This window comes from Diabrotica undecimpunctata, chromosome 9, assembly GCF_040954645.1.
Source record: "Diabrotica undecimpunctata isolate CICGRU chromosome 9, icDiaUnde3, whole genome shotgun sequence".
Lineage (NCBI taxonomy): Eukaryota > Metazoa > Arthropoda > Insecta > Coleoptera > Chrysomelidae > Diabrotica > Diabrotica undecimpunctata.
The window spans coordinates 24,266,711-24,292,207 of NC_092811.1; the positions used below are offsets into that span (position 1 = coordinate 24,266,711).

The 25,497-nt window shown below is 35.4% G+C and overlaps 1 protein-coding gene across 3 annotated transcripts in view; it reads left to right on the forward strand.

Moving 5' to 3' along the window:
- whd (carnitine O-palmitoyltransferase whd) overlaps nt 1-25,113 on the forward strand; it is a 100,489-nt gene extending 75,376 nt beyond the window's left edge. For 2 of the 3 annotated variants that reach the window (XM_072542948.1, XM_072542949.1), the window contains exons 6-12: nt 419-623; nt 1,352-1,485; nt 5,627-5,689; nt 11,782-12,084; nt 14,857-14,986; nt 15,576-15,887; nt 21,287-25,113. In XM_072542948.1, coding sequence (XP_072399049.1) covers nt 419-623; nt 1,352-1,485; nt 5,627-5,689; nt 11,782-12,084; nt 14,857-14,986; nt 15,576-15,887; nt 21,287-21,379 — 1,240 coding nt within the window. In that variant the 3' untranslated portion in view covers nt 21,380-25,113. Of the gene's footprint in view, nt 1-418; nt 624-1,351; nt 1,486-5,626; nt 5,690-5,976; nt 6,040-11,781; nt 12,085-14,856; nt 14,987-15,575; nt 15,888-21,286 lie in introns of all 3 variants that reach the window. The other variant, XM_072542950.1, reaches the window with a different exon arrangement.
- Nucleotides 25,114-25,497: the final 384 nt, after the last annotated feature.

The following is a 25,497-nucleotide window of genomic DNA, read 5'->3' on the forward strand; positions in this document are numbered from 1 at the left end:
TTAAACCTCTTATTTTTTTATTTTAAACTTTTTTCTGGACTTCTTTTACTAATTAATTATAAATTATAAATAATAATCCATTTCCCGTTTAAAACAGATATAATAAAGAAAGAGTACTTGTCTAAGTCTGTCTCTGTATAGATAATTACCTGTATTTCAAGGACAACTATTAAGATTGTCATTAGGATGACTTATTTTAAAATGAAAACGGATTCCATTCTACAATTATGATTCTAAAGTTTCTAAATTGTAAAATCAATAATTTTTATAATGTGATAAATGTAAAAAGATGCCCAACGCTTTATTGCCCTTTCAGCGTTTAAATATTGAACATGTTTAATAGTAGATATCAGTTCTTATAAAGAATAAAGTAAATCAAAGTTGGTTTTTCAGACTCAGTTTTATTTTATTATTTTAGACAAATTCAACAAATCTTGGACGACACATCAGAACCTCTACCTGGAGAAGAGAAATTGGCAGCTTTGACAGCTGGCGAAAGAACCCACTGGGCTACTGTAAGAGCTCAGTTGTTTAACAAGGGAATTAATAGAGCTTCGCTGGATATTATCGAAAAGGCTGCTTTTGTGGTGACGTTGGATGATTTCCCGTATATCTATGATCCTGTAAGTATTATTTTTACCAATTTATCCAAAATATTTGCTATAATTTTGCTAATAAAAATTAGGAAAAATTTAAATATGATAGTACATTTGATTCACAAACTGACAGTTGCAGATAACTGTTTATATGTCTTTTTATTGATTTACACTGCAAACAGAGGACCATTTTTGAACCAACAGGTATAAGACACAAAAACTGTAGTTAATTTCAACTATTTTCATTATTAGTAAGGAATATGCTTAATCATATCATACTTCATGTAAAGCTTTTAGAGTAATTAATAGTTTAGGCGTTTATTAAATGTTCATATCCAGGAGTGACTCAGGGGGGAAGCATAGTTTTCTTATTATTATCTTATTATCTTCGGACAGAAGTATTGGTTTTGATTTTTATTTTCTTTTAATTTTATTTAATTTTACTTTAATTTAATTTATTTTATTTTATTTTAATTTATTTTATTTTAATTTATTTCATTTTGTTTTATTTTAAATAATTTCTTTAAGAAACACGGGGAACTCCGCTTACTACTCCATGTAGTGTGTGGTCGCGCGATCTATCGTTACATTGCGTTTCAGTTGTTTTTATTTTTTCATACCTCTTCGTGATCCACCGCAACGATCAATGCATTTCGTTCGTACACTGCGATTAAAAAGCTATACTTCCAACAAGCATTATTGTGTTGTGTATTACGAAGATACAGTGAAAATTTGTACAGAGGTTGATTTTTCAGAAAGACCCATCGCAGCTCGATAAGTATGGCAGAGCTCTATTACACGGCAAAGGATACGATAGATGGTTTGACAAATCTTTTACCTTGTGTGTTGGAAGCAACGGTCGAATTGGATTCAACGCGGAACATTCATGGTAAGTGATGTTTTCACACTAATTTAAATAATAATATACTACATTTGTAGCTGCTCTGATCCTATGCGTTATTAAAGTATAAAGAAATCTTGTGAATTGATTTCGAAAATGTGTTCCTGGTTTTGTGGACTACTGGAAGTATTTGAGAGCGTTAAATTGTAAAAATACGGGGTCTTTTAAAATACGTGGAATTCCCAGTACACTTGAAGACATGTACGGGAACAATACAGCCGTGATATAATTGTAATCTATGTTTAACAACGCAAGTACTGTTTGGAGGCATACAAGAGCAATGTGCTATTTTCTGCATCTATTACTACCTTTGATTTTACTAAAATATTGATTTTATGTCGAAGATCTAATCATTGGACTTTTCGTATCCAAAAATGTTTATAGATGAAATATTCGATTTTCTGAATACGTCTATATATCCATCGTACGACAATGGGCGAAAAGAAGGCGATAAACAAGAAAGAAGAATGCGAACGTCTAAGAAGTGACAGATGACAGACAAGAAGAAAAATTGACAGACGTAAAGAAGACGGCTAAGAAGGGATAAACGACAGACATAAAGAAGACGACCATGCGTAACTCGAAATGATAGAAGACATTACAGACGAAAAGAAGACTATTGGGCTGTTTAAGAAGGGATGACCTTTGACAGGTGACGCCATCAATAGTCCACGAAAAAAGTTAAATTTAATTGCTCTCGATGACCTGGTAAAATATTTAAAAATGGTCTTTATATGGAGTGTTATTTAAAAAAAAGGGAAAATTAGAATTAGCATTATGGTTCAATGATGATTAAAATTTGCAAAAATAATTATGGGGAGGCCCCATTCACTAAGCATGCTTTGACTGTAGACTTTGTCGGTTCTTTTAATAGAAGAAAAACTATTTTCCGTTGAAAAACTGCTTTTAATAGAAGAAAAACGGACACATGAATTACGGACACTGTTTGACCTTCACTGGGACAAATCCCAGCACCTCGCAAAAATTGGCTGACTCCTGGCTTTTTAAAGATCTCGCCCGGGAATGAATATCTTTCTCAAGCATGAATGATTTTTCGCCGGTAAAAATTCTCCTCTTAACCTTGAAGAGCCTCTTAACCTTGAAGAGCCTGATCGCCTGGCTATATTTTGGTATTATCATAGAAAAACCGAACACATAGAAGCGACACAACGGTCCAAAAGCGTGTACCATTTTTGTATACGCATGCCTGATTCTGGTTGTGTAACTGTCAAAAACACGTGCTTATTCTTTAATTCTGGTTGTTTTCGATAGTCCGTAGGCGTCTATGGTAAATACTCGACACAACAAGTGCATTTGACCATTTATATAATTTATTTATAGTTAAAGGTTAAAGGCTATAGTTATAGTTTATAGATATAGTTAAATATATAAGTTTATAGTTATAGTTTATAGTTAAAAGTTTAATTTATATTTAAAATGTCTGGATATATTTGTGCGATTCGCGGATGTTCATCTGTGACAGGAAAAGGAATAAGTTTATTTAGATTTCCTAAGAATAATAACAGGTAATTACTATTGCTTTGTAATTATTATTAGTTATTACATAATAGTATTGGTTAGACTTTCGAACAGTAAGCCGACGCCGACGTGTCTGTCCGAGCTATAAAAAATAAACTTTGGTCTGCCAAGGGATAGTTCAAAATGAAAACATTAAGTTTGGTGTCAGTGCTATTTCTTTTATTGAAAGACGCAAGTCTCCGAAGGCTCAGGTCAAAAAATCAACAGATGGTGGCCCGGCGTCAGTGCGCTCGAAGACAACAATACGAATATAGTATTTTTAGGAAATAAAAATATATAGAGGGTTTTATACACGAGAATATTTTATTTAAGAGCGTAGGCGCAAAATTTCGGGCAAATGTTTTTTAAATGTATTCATTTTTTTCGAATCCTGAAAAAACTAATAAGTATTTTTAAAAAATTTAAACGCAGAATGAAAGACCACATTATTACTGAGGGTCAAAAGTCCCCGAAAACTTCTATAATGTTTATTTTAATAAGTTACAGGGGTGAAAAAAAAAAAAAAGAGAAAATTTAGTGTGATTTTTAATTTCAAATATCTCATTCAAAAAAACTTTTTGTTTATTCTAAGGGACTTTCGGCCCTCGGTAATAATGTAATCTTTCATTCTGTGTTTAAATTTTTTAAAAATATTTGTTAGTTTTCTCAGGATTCCAAAAAAATGTTAAAAAGCATTGGCCCGAAATTTTGCGCCTACGCTCTTAAACGAAACAAAGACATTACTAAAATGTTCAAACTAAAAATTGTTGGAAACATAATTAGACCGATAATTGGGAAATCTTAAAATTACAATAGAACAAGACTTCAAAATTGCAAAAACATGGTTGCAAATAAACAAACTTACATTAAATTATGAAAAAACTAAATAGGTACTCATCTACTTTTTGCTATATACAAAAGTTGTCTGCCAATTTTTAATTCGGTTAATATAAATAAAAAAGATCAAATATATGGATCGAAGTACATAAAATATTTAGGAGTTTTAAATGGGAATTACAAATAAAAAATATTAAAACTTTATTTGTTGCATATCTCAATATTTAGTGACATTTTTGTGACTTAGTCAGGAGAAAACTGTAAATTTATTAAGATTAGATATTGACAAAAGTTAAATATTTCATAACTTACAATATACTAATACTCTTATAGTTGTAAGTAATAAAGTATTATTTATAAATACAGAAAAAGTTCTTTGTTTAAAATTTGTTCTGTTAAAAATTTGTAGTGCCAAAGTGTGGATAGAAGCTTGCAGACGAGAAGATTTGTTATTCAAAATGGATTCAATTTATAATAATTATAGGATTTGTGAACTGCATTTTGAAGATAATGTTATTGTAAAAGGAAATAAGAGAAAAACATTGGCGCATGACGCAGTACCTTCAATGATCTTTGTTATTTATATTTAACGAATTAAAAATTGGCAGACAACTTTTGTATAGGTATAGCAAAAAGTAGATGAGTACCTATTTAGTTTTTCATAATTTAATGTAAGTTTGTTTATTTGCAACCATGTTTTTGCAATTTTGAAGTCTTGTTCTGTTGTAATTTTAAGATTTTTAGTAATTTCTTTGTTTCGCTTAAGAGCGTAGGCGCAAAATTTCGGGCCAATCCTTTTTAAATACAATCATTTTTTTCGAATCCTGAGAAAACTAACAAATATTTTTGAAAAATTTAAACACAGAATGAAAGATTACATTATTACCGAGGGCCGAAAGTCCCTTAGAATAAACAAAAAGTTTTTTTGAATGAGATATTTGAAATTAAAAATTACACTAAATTTTCTCTTTTTTTTTCACCCCTGTAACTTATTAAAATAAACATTATAGGTGTTTTCAGGGACTTTCAGCCCTCAGTAATAATGTAGTCTTTCATTCTGCGTTTAAATTTTTCAAAAATACTTATTAGTTTTTTCAGGATTCGAAAAAATGAATGCATTTAAAAAACATTGGCCCGAAATTTTGCGCCTACGCTCTTAAGAATTTATATTGTGTGATATGCCCACTGACTATTAATTTTCTGGTTGTTAGCTGTCATTGGCGGCTTGGCCACGTAACTTCAAAGGACTGTCGCTTCTCTGTGTTCGGTTGTTCTCTGGTATTATGCCTATCTATTGAAACGCTATTGAAAAAAATGTGTGTGTGGTTGGAAATATGACTGCGGATTACTAGATTAGAAGCATCTTGGCAAATTTAAAGAAACATTTATTGTGCTTAATTTGTAAGACAAATTCTTAAGAGAAAGTAATTTGCCCAAGGCAATTTAAAAATAAGAGACAGGTTTATTATCGTCCGAAAAAACACTAAATTTTGTTTTTCTTCGAAGTTTTTGAGATGTTATTTGAATGTTTATGAAAAACTCACGTTCGAATGTAAAGTCGCCGAATTAAAACTTTATATAGAATGGAATTTGAAATACGTGAATTAAAACTTTATACAGTGTGGGACGATAAAAATGCTATTAACTCTTGAATAACGTAATAGTGTTGTTTTATTATATTAAGTTTATTGTTATTTATTATAGTTATTTACTAAATTATTTCTAAATGTATATTCAACACTACAATAAGGATATGCCACGTGTTATGTTATAGGGCAGACGCAGCGGTGATGTCGCACCTGTGGGAGTTCGTGCTGACCTCGGAATCTGAACCTCGGTAATAAAAATATGTAGACATTTGGCCTCGCAGGTGATGGAGTATTGCAGCGCCTTATTTTTTGCTGTGTCTAACCCTTCTTTTTATTTATTTTTGCGTATATTTCGAATTAAAGTATGATTCCATCTAAATTGTTTTAACTTTTACGATAGCTTTGTATCTGTAAGAAAGAAGTGCAATAGAAAAAAATGTTATGACGTTGTAAATCATACTTTAGTTTGGAATTAATTAGATAACATTTTTAATTTTTAGCTGTTTTTTTATTCTGTATATATTTTTATTGGTAGGGCTGATGCGCCAGTTTGTGGGCATTGTTGGGAATACGTATTAACAGATGAGATCTCTGGCCGGTAAATTTAACGTTTGTAGTATATAAACTAACATTCTCGTATCATTTGTGACTTATCGCATGCTGCTTATCTGTGTGTTAACATCATCTATTGTCGGGTCGGTGGATTACCTCTATGTCATTACTTCAAGCCCATGAGATAATTCGAGAACAAGGTTGCTGTTTGTTGGTTACTGCTTTAACCAAAACAGTTACTGTAATATGACAGTTGCGCATAACCAATGCATTATTTGTTTCAGTAGCCCACTCTATGCTGAATATCTAAACAATACTGATTTTAAAGAATTCAAGTCAAAAATGTTTCATTGTACTCGTATAAACTTTTTAATAATGAATGATTTCTTACGATAGGCTTTATTTCATTTATCTGTTCATTCTGTTCATAAATGAACAGAAAAAATCATAAAAATAAATCAAGGGTGAACATTTTTAAATAGGTGTTAAAACACATGGACAGTTAATAGTTATTTAACCAACAAGTGTATTAATAAGGGCGATTAACAATTGAGATATATTAAGGCGCGAGCGAAGAGAGTGCGTTAATGCTCGAGATTGTTAATCGCCATTTTAATTCACGAGTTCGTTACAAAACTTTTTCGTCGACCGTACTTTTCAGAAATAAAAATATCTTAGTTTAAATTTTTATTTGCTTAACGATAAATAATGACATACAATGACAGACAGTACTTACAGCGGCTACTTCATTTTAAATAATTTTTTAGTGGGAATATAAATAGGTATGTTTGGTTGCCTACACCACAGGTAACTGCCAATCGCAGAGCGTTAAATGTGGTTAAATTAATTTATACAAGCAATGTATGTTGTATTGGCTATAATGAAATCGTTCATTAATAGAAAATCATTCATTAATAGGGGTCATTAATCAATGATTTTGAGGGTGTTAAAATTAATCATAAATGGACGGTCGACGGAAAAAGTGCTTTTTCAAAATAATTGAACTTTAATTACAAAATATTATAGTTACAAAAAAACTAAAAATTATTTGGAAAAAATACGTATTTAAGTACTTACTATAACATTTTCATTGCTTTTATTTATTTCTTTTTACTTAAACAAAAATGACCCTGCATCAACTACTAAGAGTTAACAGGGGGGTACAAACACAAATTACAAGTATTCAATTTCTTACATGTATATATAACTTAAATATATTCTATTAAACACTATAAAATTTAATGTCTTGCAAATATTTCAGCACTTAGTTGAACTGGCAGCTTAGTAGATCCTTCATATTGGTAGAGAGGTTATTTTTTCTTCTTTCTTGGGTGTATGTTTTGCATTCTAACAGAATATGTTTAACAGTGATTTGGATCTTGCAGTTGTGGCAGAAAGGGATGGCTTCTTTATTTATTAAGTAAATATGGGTTGGTATAGTATGTTCTAATCGTAGTCTAGTTATTATCACTTGTTCACAACGTTTGAGTGGGAGTGGTAAGGTGGTGCCGACAGTTTCTATAACGTCTTTTAATTTGTTGGATGTGGAATTCGAGTTACTCTGCCATAAGTTGGTAATATGTTTTTTAATGGAGGTTTTATGGTCGTTTCTTATCAGCATGTGTGACCCAGGGATGCTTTCATCTAGTGCAGCTTCATTCGCAAGTTGGTCCACTGCTTCGTTTCCCTTGATTCTCACGTGTGATGGCACCCATAAAAAAGTTACTTCTATGTTTTTTGTTGATAGTAGCATAAGTTCATTTTTTATTAGCATTATAATTTCGTTTGATGGATACAATTGCTGTAAAGCTTTTAGTGTACTTAATGAGTCAGATATTAAAATATAATGAGATGCGGATTTTCTTATGCAAATAGCCAGTGCTTGTCCAGTAAATATGCTACAACTCAGAGGGAGTCGTATTTTAAAATGGTCTGCTCCATGTGTGTAAGCCGCTGCTAGTCCTGATTGAGTTTTTGATGCATCAGTGTAGATAATGTTCAGAATTTGGATATAGGGATATTATTTCATGGTATGATTGATCTATTACTGTTGGGTCAGTGAATGTTTTGGGATAGCGAGTAAGGGAGGTATTTACAATTGGTGGACTAGTTGACCAAGAGGGAAAGTTTTCGGTTGGATTTATGATGGCACTAAACTGTTCACAGTCGTAACCACTGAATTTGATTCTTTCATGCTTTTTATTTATTTTCAACAAATATTCAATTTCGAAAAGTGAACTCGAAAATCACAAATCAAGGCGTTCAGTTAGCAGCATTTACGCCAATGTTTTATGAGTTTTTTTAAGATAAATAAATTTATAATTTCAATTGACAGTAAAGCGTAAATCTCTCAAAAGTACCAATTTTTTACATACGTTTCACTTCATGTTTTCAACCCTTACCACACTTGCAGCACTTATCCTAAAAACTTATAATAAAAACGATACTTCCCCAACTTTTTGTGAGCATGGCAGAAGTAATAAAATCGTCGATGTACACGTAATTTTTTTGCAAAAAAAATGTCATTTTGTTTATACGGGGGCACATACAAAAGTTTTGACAGTTTTAATAATCTCTTAGAAATACTTAGTTCTGTCAAAATGTGGTTTAGTCTACTTTTTTTTGGTACGTACAGGAAAAAAGATACTACATTCTAAAGTATATGGTTTGATCTTAAATATTAATGGTGCAAATGAGCATTAATGACATGGAAGTAAACGTGCACCGACCCTTTTTAGTGTAGTTGTAATATTGTAGATAAATTCGTGTCTTCAGTGCAAGTGCCAATAATTTTCTAAAATTAGTCGGAAGCTACTTATTAAATAAAGGTTACAATTTACCAATAAGTGGTCAGTTGTAATTATATTAGGACTATGCGGTTCTTGCACTGAGAAATGAGAACATTACAGTGTATATGTTATTCACATTTGAAAAATATTTATTGCGGATATTAATTTTGTCCTCAAAGATCATACGTGCGCCAAAGTCTTCCTCTTCTCTTCCGAACTATGTATGAAACTTACATTAATAAATTTTTTGTAGTAACTGCACTAAGACATCTCATACTTTTTATGATGTTTTATGAACGTTGGAGGGTAATGAGAGTTAACTGTTATTTATGCGGTGAAACAGATTTGACAGCATTGACGCTAATTTGTTATTTTCTTCTCATTTCTCATGTGGTTTCGATAATTCGTGAAAACAGAAGTGAAGTCCCAACAGCCTAACCTGGTTAGAAAGGTAGATTAATCTTACAACTAAAAAATATTTTCTATTTTTATAAAAGAAACCAGGTAAAGCTCATAGCTACAATGACTCTCGGCTATGTAACCTACGGAGTATTGTTTGAATAAATTTTACTTAAAGCTGAAGTCTCACCACACTTAAAGATGGAATTTTAGCGTATGTATACGAGGGCGGTCTGATAAGTACTTTCCCTACAAAAAAAAACAACACTTTTGAAAAAGTAGCGATTTATTGCTCAATATAGTATCCTTTTAGCTCAATTACACTTGACCAATCCATCCTCCAACTTCTTTAATCCGTCTGAAACATACGTTTTCTTGAGGTCTGCAAAGTAAGCCTTCGTAGTGGCGATGACCTCCTCATTCGACTTGCAAGAAGTCGCACGGGGCAAAATCTTGAGAATACGGTATATGAGCCAGCAGTTCCTAGTTCAATGCGACCAATTTGCCAGTGCGTTGTCGGGCCCTTTTTTCTTTGTCAAATGGGACCGCTTTTTCTGCAATTCGGCATCGAATTGATCCAATAATTCGGCGTAATAGAGCCCTGTGACTATTTTGACCTTCTCTAGGCAGTCAATGTAGATCAAACCTTGTGAATCCCAGAAAATGATAGCCATCACCTTTCCGGTCGATAGGACAGTCTTCTTCGGAGCGCGTTCGCCGAGTGACTTCTCTGTTACTTGGTCTCTGATATGTAACAGTGGACCCTTGTTTCGTAGATACGCAGAAATTTCTTCGGATTGCGTTTAAACAATGTCAAACATTGCTCTGAAGTGTTTTCACAGTTGAAATCAGTTCTCAGGTATCTAGCTGAGACAGAGATCTCCGATATCTGGTGCACCCTTAATCGGCGGTGTGCAAATATAAGATTGTGGATTTTTTTAACGTTATCGGCCGTGATAGCTATTTTTTGACACTGTCGCTATTGAAAACTAAACAGTTGCCATTTTAAATGGACCAACAGAGTAGTATAGATATCAACGAACAAGACTGACTGACACAAGAGCTTTAAAATGATATATTACTTGCCATGTGATCGAGTTACCTTACAAAGTGGCGTCCGCCCGTCATGGTTAATGTTATGCCACTAACACATCGTAAAAACTCATCATGCAACCTCTTCTGTCCACTGCTGGACATAGGTCTCTCCCATTTTTCGCCACTCTTCACAGTTCTGTGCTTCTTGTTGCCATTTCTTGGATATTCGTCTAATGTCGTCCATCCAGCGTGTTGGTGGTCATCCTCTGCTGCGCTTGTCTTCTCGTGGGCGCCAGTCAATTAGACGACATCACTGATACCTGTTTTCCTTAAGTCTTGATTCCTTATTTTGTTTTTTTTTGTCACGCCGAGAATTGATCTTTCCATGCGCCTTTGTACCACTCGCATTTTTAGTGCTGTTGTTTTTGTGAGCGTGAGAGTTTCTACTCCGTATATCATAATAGGAAGAACGCATTGGTCAAATGTCTTCCGTTTCATAGTTATCGGGATGTTGCTCTTAAAGATCTCTCTTAGTGAACCATACGTAAAAACTATGAAGTGCATTATTGTAGTTACCCTAAAATATTGTATTTGTTCAAGAAATGAAAGGAGGGAACTTTAGACGTGCGCTATATAATTTTTGTAACCAAAACATTCATAATTTGACATGTTTCTTGCTCACCTACACAACACATTTAAAGCGTATGAAAACATAATATGTCAATTGTAATGTTTATGATTCATTTATAAATCAGACACTGAAAACACTTATCTTCTATATTGATAGCACTACAGCTAATTTGGTGGCAACAGTTATTCTTCTACTACAAATTTTACTACTTCGTTTAATTTGGGTGCTCCACTTGCTCACCATTTCTTAGGCGGTTTAATTAAAGATATTCTACTCTGTGATATCAGTCCTACAGTCCAAATTTCAATTTTGTCCATTGCTCTGTGTCACTTTTAATTACTTTCATTTCGTACTATTTTATAGAGACTGTGAAATTTTATCAAAAGGTGGTTGTTATACTCAACATCTTTTTTAAGTTAGTACAATTAAACCTAGAGCTAAGATTAATACTATTACAGGAATTAATAATAAACTCAACAGTCTTCCGGGTTGAACTGCGTCGATTATCATTGCGCCGAGCTTTCGACATCCTCTTCGATGTCTCCTTCAGGGCTTCCGAGGTCTGTCCCCCAAGCCTCCAGACACTACTACACTGATCACTAATCAATGCATTACTGTACTTTTTATACATTACGCATAAGGAAGAGGCAGAACTAATCTGATTTGACAATGGCAATTGTAAAAACTCATTCCTTCTCTAATATAGCAGATCACGTCAACCCATAAATAGTAGTACTCATGTTGATTCATATGAGAAAGGTAGTTTGCCGCCAAACAGCTGTTGTGAATTGATAAATCAACTGATATCAGTAGTTCTCGGTGTTTTATTTATAAATATGAATTTTCGACAAGTATTAGTCTAGTAAACCAACTATTAATCATGTATAAATATCAAAATTCTTTTTAACTCGCTAACACTTTTGATTATATATAGATATGACGAAACTGGCAACACCATTGGTAAACCGGAAATTGTTCCACCCACGCCGATCCGCTTGAACTGGGAGTTGAAGTTTGAAGCCCAGGACGCCATAGAAAAGTCCTACAACGTCGCCTGTGACCTTATCAAAGACATCAATTTGCGCATCTTCGTCCACGACAGTTTCGGAAAGGGTTTCATGAAAACGTGTGGTGTCAGTCCGGATGCTTTTATACAGATGGCGCTGCAACTTGCTTATTTTAGGGACGCCGGGAAGTTCTGTCTGACGTATGAAGCTACCATGACTAGACTTTACAGGTAATTTATTTTTATTTAATGTCCCAGGCACACGTATTTTCTATATATTCTGTTGTGAATAACTTTTTTAAGATATAGTCTCCGGACATATAACTTATAAGTCGGAATACGCTACTCCGAATTTATTTTCAAAGAAGCCTTAGTTGAAGATACAGGCATTAAAATTAACGGAATTAATGTCAACAATCTCAGAAGAAGACCTGCAACGACTTATAAACAGGGTAACCGAAGCATGTGATGAATATGGGCTAAAACTTAATACTTCTAAGACAAAACTTATGGTTGCCAGCAAAACGGAGTTACAACCAACGAATATCAGAGCGTATGGAATAGAGTTAGAAAGAGTCCACAATATTACCTATTTGAGGGCAAACGTTAACGATAAGTGGGATATAAATAAAGAAATAAGAATACGCATTGAAAAAACCAGAGCCGCCTTCTATCAATTAAAGAAAATTCTAATTAATAGAGATATTACGTTAAACCTTAAAGTCAGATTAATACGATGCTACATATTCTCCACATTGCTATATCGTATGGAGAGCTGGACCATTACATAGACATTAATGAAAAAATTGAAGGCCTTTGAGATGTGGATTTATCAAAAAACCGTTTTTTTATTCATTTATCTGCACATAACCTGAAAACTCAGTTGGTAGTTTAACATTTTTTCTTCCACATTATCAAAATTCATTGTAAAGTCCCCATTTAACTCTTTCATAAAGATAAAATTCGAAATACCACGTTTTTTATCCTTTTCGCACTTTTTTTTTACCTTACCTCAAAATCAGATAGTTAGATGTATGCTTTTCCATGTATTTTCTTGCTATGAATCATAATTGTAAAAATAATAATTTTTAACTTACAAATTCTCAAATTACGAAAAAATTTGATTTTTTCTAATATTTTCTCACTTTATTGGCTCGTATCCTAAAATCTAGTAGCTAAATGATCGAATTTACGCGTATTTTTGATCGCACCCTTCAATTTATTTATACCACTTGTATTTATTTTCTTAAATAGTCAAAACTCGAAAAAAAAAAAAATTATAGAGCACGCCTATGGGATATATCATCCCTTTGTCCTAAAATCCGTTGCGAGTTAATATCGAAAATCTCGAGTCGTATTGAAATTCTCGAAGTAGTTGGTCAAATCTAAGTTTAGAGTTGAATATTATAATTGCCATATATCCTATATGCGCGCATATCATACTCTATGGGCTAAGACAGTCAAAGCGATACAAAGGCGATATTAAGGCGATACGAAGGCGACGCTAAGACGAAAGCAGTGGCGACAACAACAATGTCTGCTACGCACATGATCCGTAACCATGACAACGACAACGACTACATATCACTCTGACTAATGTATTTCGTATTTCGAGAGAAAGTTTTTGGGATTGGAACTGGATCAAAACACTGCAAACAAACACAACTGTGTCCCACTCAAGCTGCAAATTGATCTGAAGTGACCAGGTAACACAAATAGACAATTCTTTGGAAGTTGGACACTGGATTCGGGCTTCGGATTATCCTGGATGACAAAAAACTGCAACCTTCAAAACTCATCCACTCAATTTCTGCTTAAAACCATGTGGACCTCTTAAATGGTTGGAAACGCCGTCTTACAAATCTTTCAGATAAAACATAGCACTAACAATCGGTGATTAACTCAACAAAAACTGCCAGATCGCATTTTGAGTAAAAATTCACCTTTCAAATTGAAAAAATTTGCCGGCTTTGAAGACTACACCCGCAAGCTATTTCTTCCTAATCTCAATCCAAATCCAAACTCAACTTCCACTTAAACTCCACAATGCTACTATCTACACATTTTCCCATAACAAAAACGAACAACGAACAACACAATAACGAATTAGAAGAAAATCCAGACTAAACAATGAAACCGAATTCGTTCGCCTTCCCGCATAACTTTCTCACCAATATAAGTGGATATTTATTTGACGCGCAATATTAGGCGGCATCACGATCAAAAGAATGCAATTAAAATTATTATATACAGACCAGAAATGTTTATATTATCAATCCCAGTGACGCAAAAGGATTGAAAATATTTTTCGGTGTTTTAACATATACGGTAGAAAACAGGGTTTAATTTGTGATTGAACAATCAAGTTGGAAGCCACACTGTATCCTGCTTATATTCTCCATTTATCTATTCGACTTTTTGTTATTAACAATTTACCAGACCAGATAATTTGTTATTAACAATTTAATTGTTTAAATAATTGTATCTCTTACCTATTAGAGATATTTAATTTTACCAAAATGAAAATTGTTCCTTTTGAAAAAATGAGCAAAATGGCGTTTGATAAACTTTGATCCGATTGTTAGAACTGGAGTTATAACAAATTTCGTGAAAAACGATTGCAAAAGATGCATTCGATGGGGCTATAATTCAGCTTTGCAAAATGTCTTTATCTTTATTAATAAAAGACTTGTAACAATTAAACATTAAAAATTTCACTAAAAAGTTGCGAATTAATTTGTTTATAACAGATTTAAACAAAATTAAGCTATAAACTTTGTAAAAATTTTGACAATCTGATTTCTATGGCACTTAGTATTTGTGGGGAAACATTAAATCAGTTTTTATTTCTAGTTCCGAAAAAATACTTATTATAGCTAGAGTAATGTTGATAACGGATTATCCTCTTCGTGAAAAAAACGGGTCTAAATGATATCTGATATTTTAAGTCCAGTGTCAAGTTAATTTTGTCGTTACTTTAATACTGAAATTTTTTTATTGCAGGGAAGGCAGAACGGAAACGCTCCGACCTCTTAGTATCCATTCAGTGGCTTGGGTGAAAGCCATGGAAAATAAAAATTCCTCTTGTGAGGAGAGGATTAAATTGTTAAAAACTGCCTGCCAAAACCACCAAGTAAGTTACTACTTTTAAATATAATTTTGGATTTTTTCTTCTTCTTTCTGAATTTATCTTTTTGTAATCTACAGTATTTGTGAGTCAATGTGTAGCCTCCAACCAACGATTTCGCTGATTCTACCTCTCTTAATTTTCACCGCCTTACTAACAACACTGCTTGTATTTTTGTGGGGCCAGATCAAATCTCTTCATTCGCCCGTATCTCAACCACTTAGTTTAAAGTTCCAGCTACCGCCACAGCCGACATATCGTCAGGGTAGTCAACGAACCAGACACCTAGCGACATCTGCAGATGCTGGATCTCATGTCCCACAAGATGGGTCCCAAAACAGACGCTTCTGGAATACCCGAACTTATATTGAAGCTTTCTCCCTGGTTCACATAATATTTTCCTATCATTTCTTTATCACTCAAATCACCCTTTTCACTTAGTTCTCGGAAAATCCCACGAGAGAGATATGCTGAAGGTTTTTAGTAAATTCAGCCCCATACGCGTTTCTTAATAAAATATAAAAGATAACATAAAATAAAACAAATAAAATAAATTAAATTTTTGATTACTTATTTTTGAAACCATTTTTTCTAGGTTACCTCCCATGATGCGATGTGTGGCAAAGGTATCGATAGACATCTTTTCTGTCTGTATGTGGTCTCGAAATATCTAGAAGTAGACTCACCCTTCCTTCAAGAAGTGTTAAGCGAGCCGTGGAGACTGTCCACCTCCCAAACTCCACACGGCCAGACAGCTCGCTTCGATCTAAAGAAGCATCCCAAATGTATTTCAGCCGGCGGCGGTTTTGGGCCAGTGGCTGACGACGGTTATGGTGTGTCGTACATTATAGCTGGAGAAGATCTGCTGTTCTTCCACGTATCGAACAAAGAGAGTTGCCCGACCACGGTAAGTTAATTTTTTGTTGATTAATATTGGTTTTGTAGATGTCCATGAAAAGTGTATCCTGTTTGGGTCGTCATGTGCTTAACTTACGTATAAAAATAATCCGGTTTACGAGTTTCCACGACTTGTAAAAAACTGAAAAATCTTCAAACGAAAGAATTGCTGTAAAGTCAAGTAATTGTTGTTAATTAATGACCGATAACGTCATCAGAAGCATGTGAAGATGGTTGGATGTAGTTAATGGTTCCCTTTATCTTCAATTCATGCGAAGTACTCCTTGTCAGTGGCACCTGCTCGTGAGACTTTTGTCGTTCTTACTTTTATGTTACTCTTCTTTGTCCTCGTCAACCGGGGACAAAGCAGGACGAGGTCAATTGTACTTTTGTTTGCTTTCTAGACTAAAAATCCTATTCTAATAATTCCTCTTCTAATAAATTTGGTTTTATCAAAATAAATCCAGAAAAATGTTATTTCATTTAAAACGCAGGATATAGCCAAAGAATGCGAAACTGAACCTGTGTCCAAAAATATTTATGCTTTTTGCCTAATTAATTTAGTTCTTAGCACCCTAAGCGAAGCCCGACCCATAACAAGAAATACTGTTCCAATGCGGAAGACACTCACCCCCAATAAACTCGTCAAAAGTTTGATACCTATCAATGCACAGATTTCTTCTATTTTTTTTACTTTTTTGTACGTTCCCAGATATTCTGCACACATCGGCAACGTCGCAAAATAGTTAACTTATTCCTCTCTGCGAATTTATCTATCGCTCTATATAAAATTAGCTCTCCAAAGGACAGTGCATAAAGTAGATAGACAATAAAGATACGCAATCGTATATCAGAAAGCTTTGAGACCTTCACAAGAGAACCTAACTGTGAAGACGAAATACATAGAAGAATTATGTCGGATAACCGTACTTTGCGTGAGTTGTCTCTGTCGCACTGGTGGAACGGGCCTATATTGCAACATTGTTTAGCTTTGTGCCCTCGGTCTACCTGGCCTTTCGGCATACGACCGTTAGCGCCTCCACTTCCCCTACGAGTCCGACACCAAAATGAAGGTGCCACGCCACCTACACACGCCACGTACACAAGGTACGTTTCGTGGGGTTTCACCTTCCCCGTAGTACCTGTGTTGCGATTACCTCACCTACCCGTTATCCCCTCCCACAGGGGGATAGGTGACGCAGGCAGAGGAATTTCTACCTCGCACGTAGACAGGTCGCCGCCGAGGATCTCTCCTCTACCACTCTTAAATCTCCTGGCGGGTACGTGCCGGGACACCAACACCACGATTGGCACAAGGCCAAAAGAGGTGTGTACGGGCCAGCTCGTTCAACCTCGCCTGGTTCTCTTGGAATGAGAGTAGAGTGGTCCCCAGTAGAGTCTCGTCTCGGATACTAGGAGTGTAGACCGGTGACCGTGACGCTGAAGCGTCCGTATGCGTTTCTACAAACCCGACAGCTCAAGCGACGGCTTTCCACCTCTCGCCGTGGGGGTACTCCGTGGGGTTACCACGACACGTCTACTATACGCGACCCGTGGGGGCTCCACCTTCCCCGTAGTACCTGTGTTGTGAGTACCTTGCCTACCCGTTATTCCCACACTACGGGCGGGTAGGTTCGGCAGGCGGAGGAATTTCCACCTCACACGTAGACAGGTCGCCGCCGAGGATCTCTCCTCTACCACTCTTGGATCTCCCGGTGGGTACGTGCCGGGGCACCCACACCACGCCTGACCGAGGTCAGGAGAGGTATATACGGGCCCAGCTCGTTCAACCTCACCAGGCTCTTTTGGAATGGGAGTAGAGTGGTCCCACGAGAGTCTCGTCTCGGATACTAGGAATGTAGACCGGTGACCGTGTCGCCGAAGCGACCGTGTGCGTTTCTACCAACCCGACACCTCAAGCGACGGCTCTCCACCTCCCTATTCCTACCCATTAGTCGCCTCTTACGACAGGCAGGGCTTTCTGACCCCGGTCGTATTCTTATCTCCGCGAGACCGGACGAAGCCTATATTGCAACATGACATGAAATGCGTGCCCTCCAAGTAAAAAACCTGGCAGGACCCTGGGCTACCTGGCCTTTCGGCATACGCCCGTTAACGAAACCTCTGCCCCTACGAGTCCGACACCAAAGTGAAGGTGCCACGGGGCGCGTACCAAAGACGTCCCGTGGGTCCCCCTGTGGGGGTACCCCGTAGGGTTACCACGACACGTCTAGCACACGCAACCCGCGGGGGCTCCACCTTCCCCGTAGTACCTGTGTTGTGAGTACCTTGCCTACCCGTTACTCCCACACTACGGGCGGGTAGGTTTGGCAGGCGGAGGAATTTCCACCTCACACGTAGACAGGTCGCCGCCGAGGATCTCTCCTCTACCACTCTTGGATCTCCCGGTGGGTACGTGCCGGGGCACCTACACCGCTCCTGACCGCCGTCAGGCGCGGTGTGTCCACACCCCTCCTGACCAAGGTCAGGAGAGGTATTTACGGGCCCAGCTCGTTCAACCTCACCAGGCTCTTTTGGAATGGGAGTAGAGTGGTCCCACGAGTAGTCTCGTCTCGGATACTAGGAGTGTAGACCGGTGACCGTGTCGCCGAAGCGACCGTGTGCGTTTCTACAAACCCGACACCTCTAGCGACGGCTCTCCACCTCCCGATTCCTACCCATTAGTCGCCTCTTACGACAGGCAGGGCTTTCTGACCCCGGCCGTATTCTTATCTCCGCGAGCCGGACGGAGACCTATATTGCAACAGTCAGACTATTTGTATTATATGTCTATGGTTAAAAAAAACCTCACCTAACCTGATGAGAAGTTTTGTTTGGTAAGGTTTGGTAAGGCCAAACCTTACCAAACTCCTCTTGTGCGCTTCTTAACACATCGTCCACACAAACACGCAATCTTCTGATCCCCAGCTCCTTAGTAGTCCACTACTTCTCCACATAAAACATCATTCATCACGTTTTATCACACCACCACTACTCCTGAAAAAAAAGAGGAGTACCCCTTCCTTGAAGAAGCGTAAAGCTTATACAAGGTTAAAACTGGTATCGGTGATGTAAAATGTTACAATGTAAGTTACGCAATACACGTTTTGACACAATAACCAAGAGTATACCATATATAACCATACAAAATAAAAAATAATAAAATTGTCAAATTTTACCGATGTTAATAATAATATGTAAGTATTACACATTCCCTTTTGTCAGTTGCGTTTCTTTCTTAGTTCGTCTTCTCATATCTTCCTTAACTTCGTGCTCCATATTGCCCTCGGTCTTCCTCTTCGTCTTTTGGATGCCAATGCCTAGATAGTATTATTCTGGGAATTATAGATGGAACCATTCTCTGAACATGGTGTTTGCCACTAAATAAGTCTTTGAGCTTTAATTCCTGCTAATATGTTAGGTTCTTAATACCCTAGTTAGCTCGTTATTTGTTTTTCTTATCCATTACTACCAAACCAATAACCACTCTTGGTGTTTTTTTGTTGTGATCAATGTTTCAGAAACACAATCACGATGGGCCTTATTACGGTCTTGTAGGTCCTTAGTTTTGATATTGAGAGAATGTAGGGCGCGGTTCCCTGCATCTCTTTCTAATCTTTTTCTTCTTCAAGTGCCATCTCCGTGGCAGAAATCGGCAATCATCATAGCTATTAGGACTTTTGAGACGGCTTCTCTGAAAAGTTCATTTGATGTACATCCCACTCTCTCAGGTTGCGCAGCCATGACATTCTACGCCTCCCTATGCTTTTCTTTCGTTGGATCTTTCTCTGCCTAATCAGTTGGAGCAAGGTGTATTTCTCTTCACGTGTAATATGTCCGAAATATTCCAATTTTCTTGTTTTAATTGTATTTAAAATTTCTATTTCTTTATTCATCCTTCTCAGATCCTCTTTGTTTGTGAAGTGTTCTGTCCACGATATTTTCAGAATTCTTCTATACACCCACAGCTCGAATGATTCCAGTTTTTTTTATTGATGTCGCATTCAAGGTCCAAGATTCCATTCCATAAAACAAATTCGAAAAAATATAGCACCTCGCCAACCTAACTCTTAATTCCAATTTTAAATCCCTTGTACATAGCACTCTTCTCATTTTGTTGAAATTTGCTTTAGCCTTTTCTATTGTGATTTTGATCTCCTGAATGTAATAATTTGTGGAGTGTTGTTCCCAGATATGCATATTTGTCCACTTGTTCGACGTTGGTTCCGTTTATTAGAAGATTCTCGTTATTTCTTTGAGTTTTCGATATTCTCATAAATTTCGTCTTCTTGATGTTGATTGTTAGACCGTACTCTTTTCCATACTCCGCTATTCTGGTCACCAGTCTCTGAAGATCTTCAATATTTTCGGCTAAGATCACAGTGTCGTCCGCATATCTAATGTTGTTAATGGGAACTCCATTTATCTTTATTCCAGCTGTTTCACCCTCAAGAGCGTTTTTCAAGATCTCTTCGGAGTAGGCATTAAAAATGGGCGACAATACGCATCCCTGTCTCACTCCACGTCTAATTTCAATTTCTGCTGACACCTGTTCGTTAACACGTACTTGCTCGCTGTTTATAGTATAAATTTGATATGATCCTGAGGTCATTGTAGTCAATCTTCTTTGATTTCGGGACATTCATTAATTGTTTATGTCGTACTTTATCGAATGCTTTATTATAGTCAATAAAATATGCGTATATATCTTGATTGACGTCCAGGCATCTTTGTATCAGTATATTAAGTGAAAAAAGAGCTTCACACGTTCCTAGGCCTTTGCGAAAACCAAATTGTGTATCATTAACGTCTATGTCCAGTTTGTGATATATTCGGCGATATATATCTCTTTTTGTGATAATGGGCCGGGTTTATTGACCACGTGACCTAAATGACTAATGGGAAGGTCACGTGGTCGATTAGAAACAGATACAGGTACCACTTTACGTCAGTTTTCTGTCGCACTGGAGGAATGTTCCTGTAATGCAACAGTTGGTCTATTTGTATTATATGTCTACGATTGTAACTAGAATTGCCCCATTGTTAATAATTACCATTTTTTCTGTTCACTTTATTTAGCACCTGAACAAAAAAAAAAGAAATCTTGTTGAAAGCGCCAAAGTCCTAAAGCTTAAAGGGTATACCAGTGTGCATTTGCAGGATTCTCAAATATATAGCGTTGTTGTTTAACTAATTTGCAAAGATTATCACCAATTATTGAAGTGGGAAACCATCGGTTAAAGCAAATGATGCTAAATGGGGACCACATCGAAACACGTGCAATGGAAAGCTAGTTTTTTATTGACTGAGAGCAAACTTGCTCTTCTATATCTATAATTTTCATTGAACTTCTTTATTCGCTAGTTAATTAAAAATCTAATTTGAACTAACTATATTTTCTGTTTACAGGATTGTCACCGTTTCGCGAGGAACATCGAGCGAGCTCTTGCGGACATAAGACAAACCTTCTTGGATTTCAAAGCTCAAAACGGCAAAAAGTAGGAAGTTTTGAAATGAATCCTAGCGGGAATCACAACCGATATATATATTTTACTACAAAACAACTTTACATAACATCATCTCTTTGTTTTACGATATTGTTTATCTAAATATTTATTAAGTAGATATTTAAATTTTAATATTGTGAGTCGGCAATAATTTTTCGAGTTAGTAATATGCTTTTAGCTTTTTACAAATCGATTAAGAAATAACTAGAGACATCTACAACTAGACGGATTTAGAAAATGGATAGATCTTGTTTGTCACCAACAAGATCTCATCACTAATATTATAAACGTTGTTTAAATACTTGCGTCTACATTTCACAATATGATTAGTTAAAATTTGGGCTTTAAGATCGAAAATATCTGTTAAAATATCGCAACAAAAAATCAGTTTGTGACCTATTACCTTGAGAATCCTTCACAATTATGTCTATTATCTCTAAAAATAATTTTACAAAACTTATAGTACTGTATTCCACATTTTAAAGTAGAGACTTTAAAATTTTGTTATTACTGTTTTTTTTTGAGGTGCGTTTCGAAGACGACTACTTAAAGATAGTTCATTTAACGATCCACAGTATGTCATTTGTCTGTATTGGTACCAAACAATTGATCAAAGCGAATCAAATTTTCTATTAATGATTTTGTGGTATATCACGAGAAATTCTGGAAGAAACTAATGTGATGGTTACGACAAAGTAATTGTTTAAATAGCTCTTTTTCTTTTAATATTGGTTTTTATTCATTTGTGCAGAAATTCTCTCTTTATTTTAGTTTTTGTTGTCGGCCCTTCAGATTTCATGTTTTCCAGTGACGAATCCAAAATATTTGTAAAGATTAAGTCTTATGTACGATTAATGCTTTATTCGGCAATGCTCCAGTTCTATTGCATCTTTTTTCTAACTATAAAATGCTTTTACGTATGCGCAAAACATTTTATACATTCAGTAACCAAAACTGGTCGGCATTCCTCCAATAGATGCTAACAAATTAAATTTTAGGTTTGTTAGTTGGTATATAATTGTAGATGGGCGGAAATATCGACCAGGACAAAAAGAAACTACATCATCTTCACAATTAACTTGAAGACTACATAATGTGTCACAAGGTACAATGGTTTATTGACAAGCTTCTATCTAATACAACCTATAAGGCAATATGATTGATTACATTATCCGAACTTCTCTTTACATAACATCACGATATAGAATTATACAACCATGACTACAATTATATCTTCAAACTAGTAATTTTGCCCTTGGCATGCGACGGGGAGCCATTTAATTGCCATCTACAGTCACACGCTCCAATTGGATGAATAACAAAGAAGATATGATGTAATGCCCTTTTGGTAATGCCGCCATGTGTGTTTTTTCTGTCTCCATATTCACTACCCCCCTCCTTTCCAATCATGTCACGATCCGACGAACTATTCTACCCCACCACAAAGCACTCAAAAAAATATTTGAATCATCAATTTTTAGAATGAATTAGCAATAAATCAACAGCAGTTAGTAGTTCAGATTTATTTCCTAGGTGGCGCTAGGTGTTATCGTACCGGACAAACTGTGAGTTGTCGTCCTAGCCTGTTATATAGATAATCTCATTGACCCGTGTGGAGATTTTACCTTGCTGTGTCTGTATGTTATATCAATTAAGAAAGAACAATATGCTCCAATGCTGTTATTCTCTCTCTGTAGCGTTTCCTTGTAAAATACACCCTTCTTGTACCAATTTTTCCATTGCCAAATATTTTTGTAGCAGGAGAATTGTCCTGGTGAAAAAGTATTTTTTTCTTCCCTATGTCATGCCTGTTTTTACGAATGACTGCTTCGAGTTTCATTATAAACTGATAGTAGTATGATTTAGTCATGGTTTTACAATTTTCAAAATCTTCAATCAATAAATTTCCTTTTGCATCCCAAAACACTATCGCCATGGCCTTTTTCTTTAGTAGCATCATGCTCGTCTTCTTTGGAGTTTCTATCCACTGCTTAGACTGCTATTTGATTATAGATGTGTAGTGTATAAGTCACATTTGTTGTTCTTAAAACAAACCAAACACTTTTCAGAAAGTGTCATGCGAACGGGTGTGTGATTCGTAGTGATGGAAGATGTGACGTATACATTCTTTTAATATACTTTTCAAAACTCTTTTCCAAAACTTCTTTAATATCCTGTAATTTGTCGATGATTTCCGGTGTAATAATACAAAATTTTTTTACAATGAATCATATCACTGCAAAATACTTTTTTTTTTTCATTTTAAACATGTTCAATCAAATTAGCAAGCTTTAAACGTCTGCTGACAGTCAACTGCTGTATGAAATGACTTACAATTTTATATATGAGATCTAGTAACACATGTATACGTAGTACTGAGATCTCTGGGTGAGAACGATAACTTATAAGACTCTTACAATGGATTCCATTTTTTTTTAAAGCTTTTATAATTAATTAAATAATTAACAATTAAACATTTTAAAACTAATGTTTAATTTTTAACTTTTTTTACTTACTTGTTATTAAATTCCATAACTTTTACTACAGCAAAAATGTATGACATATATTGTAATAATGCCAACCGATCTAAAAGCCCAGCCTTAAACAACTGTTTTACCACTTGTGTTGTAATTCCTACAAGAGATTTCAGAAAATAATTGTTTCCATAAAAATTTTGAACCTGTACTTTATTCCAACTAGCCGTGAAAGGTAGATATTATTTGGCGAAATTCTTTTTTTTTTCTATTATGAGATGTGCTTACTCTTTGTGTATTTAAAAACCGCACTAAAAACAACAAAGATGGTGAAGTGCAGTTTTTACAACTCTTCTACAACTACAACTACTTCAATTCTTTTGTACAAAGGATAAGCGTATCAAAATCCTTGACAACTAGCATGGAAGAGGGTTTATAGCTGAAACAACAGAATAAATAAGAAGGCGTTTAAATCTACTGGCGATATTCAATAAAAGTTTGTTGTATTACTTACTTGAGAATCTTATACAACGCCAAAACATATTAATCATATTAGATTTGCCAGCAACATACATTTATGATCGATATAAAAAAGTTCATGATCAAATGTTGCAGGTTTAACATTTTGATCGAAACTATTAATATCTTGACGTGTGTAATAATCAAAATAATCCTTTTAGATTTGTGTGATATGTCTGGCAAATTTGAAATAGATACAGAAAAACCGATGATGCATTTCGATTCGAAGAAGTTAGAAAAGTGGAAAAAAATTTATTTACTCGTAAACTATTTATTTTGTATAACTAAGTTTCTTTTCATCAACATTTGTACCCTTATTTACTTCTACTTCTTCTTTTTACGCCGTCTCCATTTGCGATCCAAATGGCAATTGTAGATTTGGAAACTGCTCTACGAAAGATTTCTGTGGATGAGCGGTCAAACTATCTTCTCAGGTCTTTCAGCCGTCTTCCAACTGACCAACGTACTTCTACTGTATGCATGGTTTGTTGATTTGTTGGAAGGATCTATAAACTGTTTAAAATGTCTTCCCAATGGATATGACGAATAAAAAGTTATTTTTTATGGCATTCTCGAAAAATTATTGTTGACTTATTGTTATGCAAAATCAATGCAATGGTGACTTAGATTTAACCGAGATTTGTTGTAATGTTATTGTTTATATGGATTTTTGTGGTGATTTTTTGTACGCGTGTACTATTGAGAGACAAATAAAGCATCATCATATTAAGAGAAATAGCAGTTTGTTTTAATATTTTTTTAGGTGGAGTTTTTTAGTAGATTTTTTTTTGGTAGGTAGTCTATTTAACTAGAGGTAACTAAATATTGACTTAATTAAGCTGCATATTTTATAAGAACAGACAGAGTTTTATATTAAAATTTCAGCTCAGTAACTTGAATAAAATATCACCAGTACCAAGATAGAGCGGAAGTGAAATGGTCCTGGATCGGCCTATTATTGGATACTACAAGTTTTAAATTAACCGAACGATTACCGGTGTAAGAAATCCCCACTTGTTGGTCAATGCTACGGGTGGAAGAACCGACACGTGGTAGGGCACTTCATTGCCCTGGAGCTGAGAAACTAATTCCGAAGGCAAAAGAGCTAAATTAGTCCAAT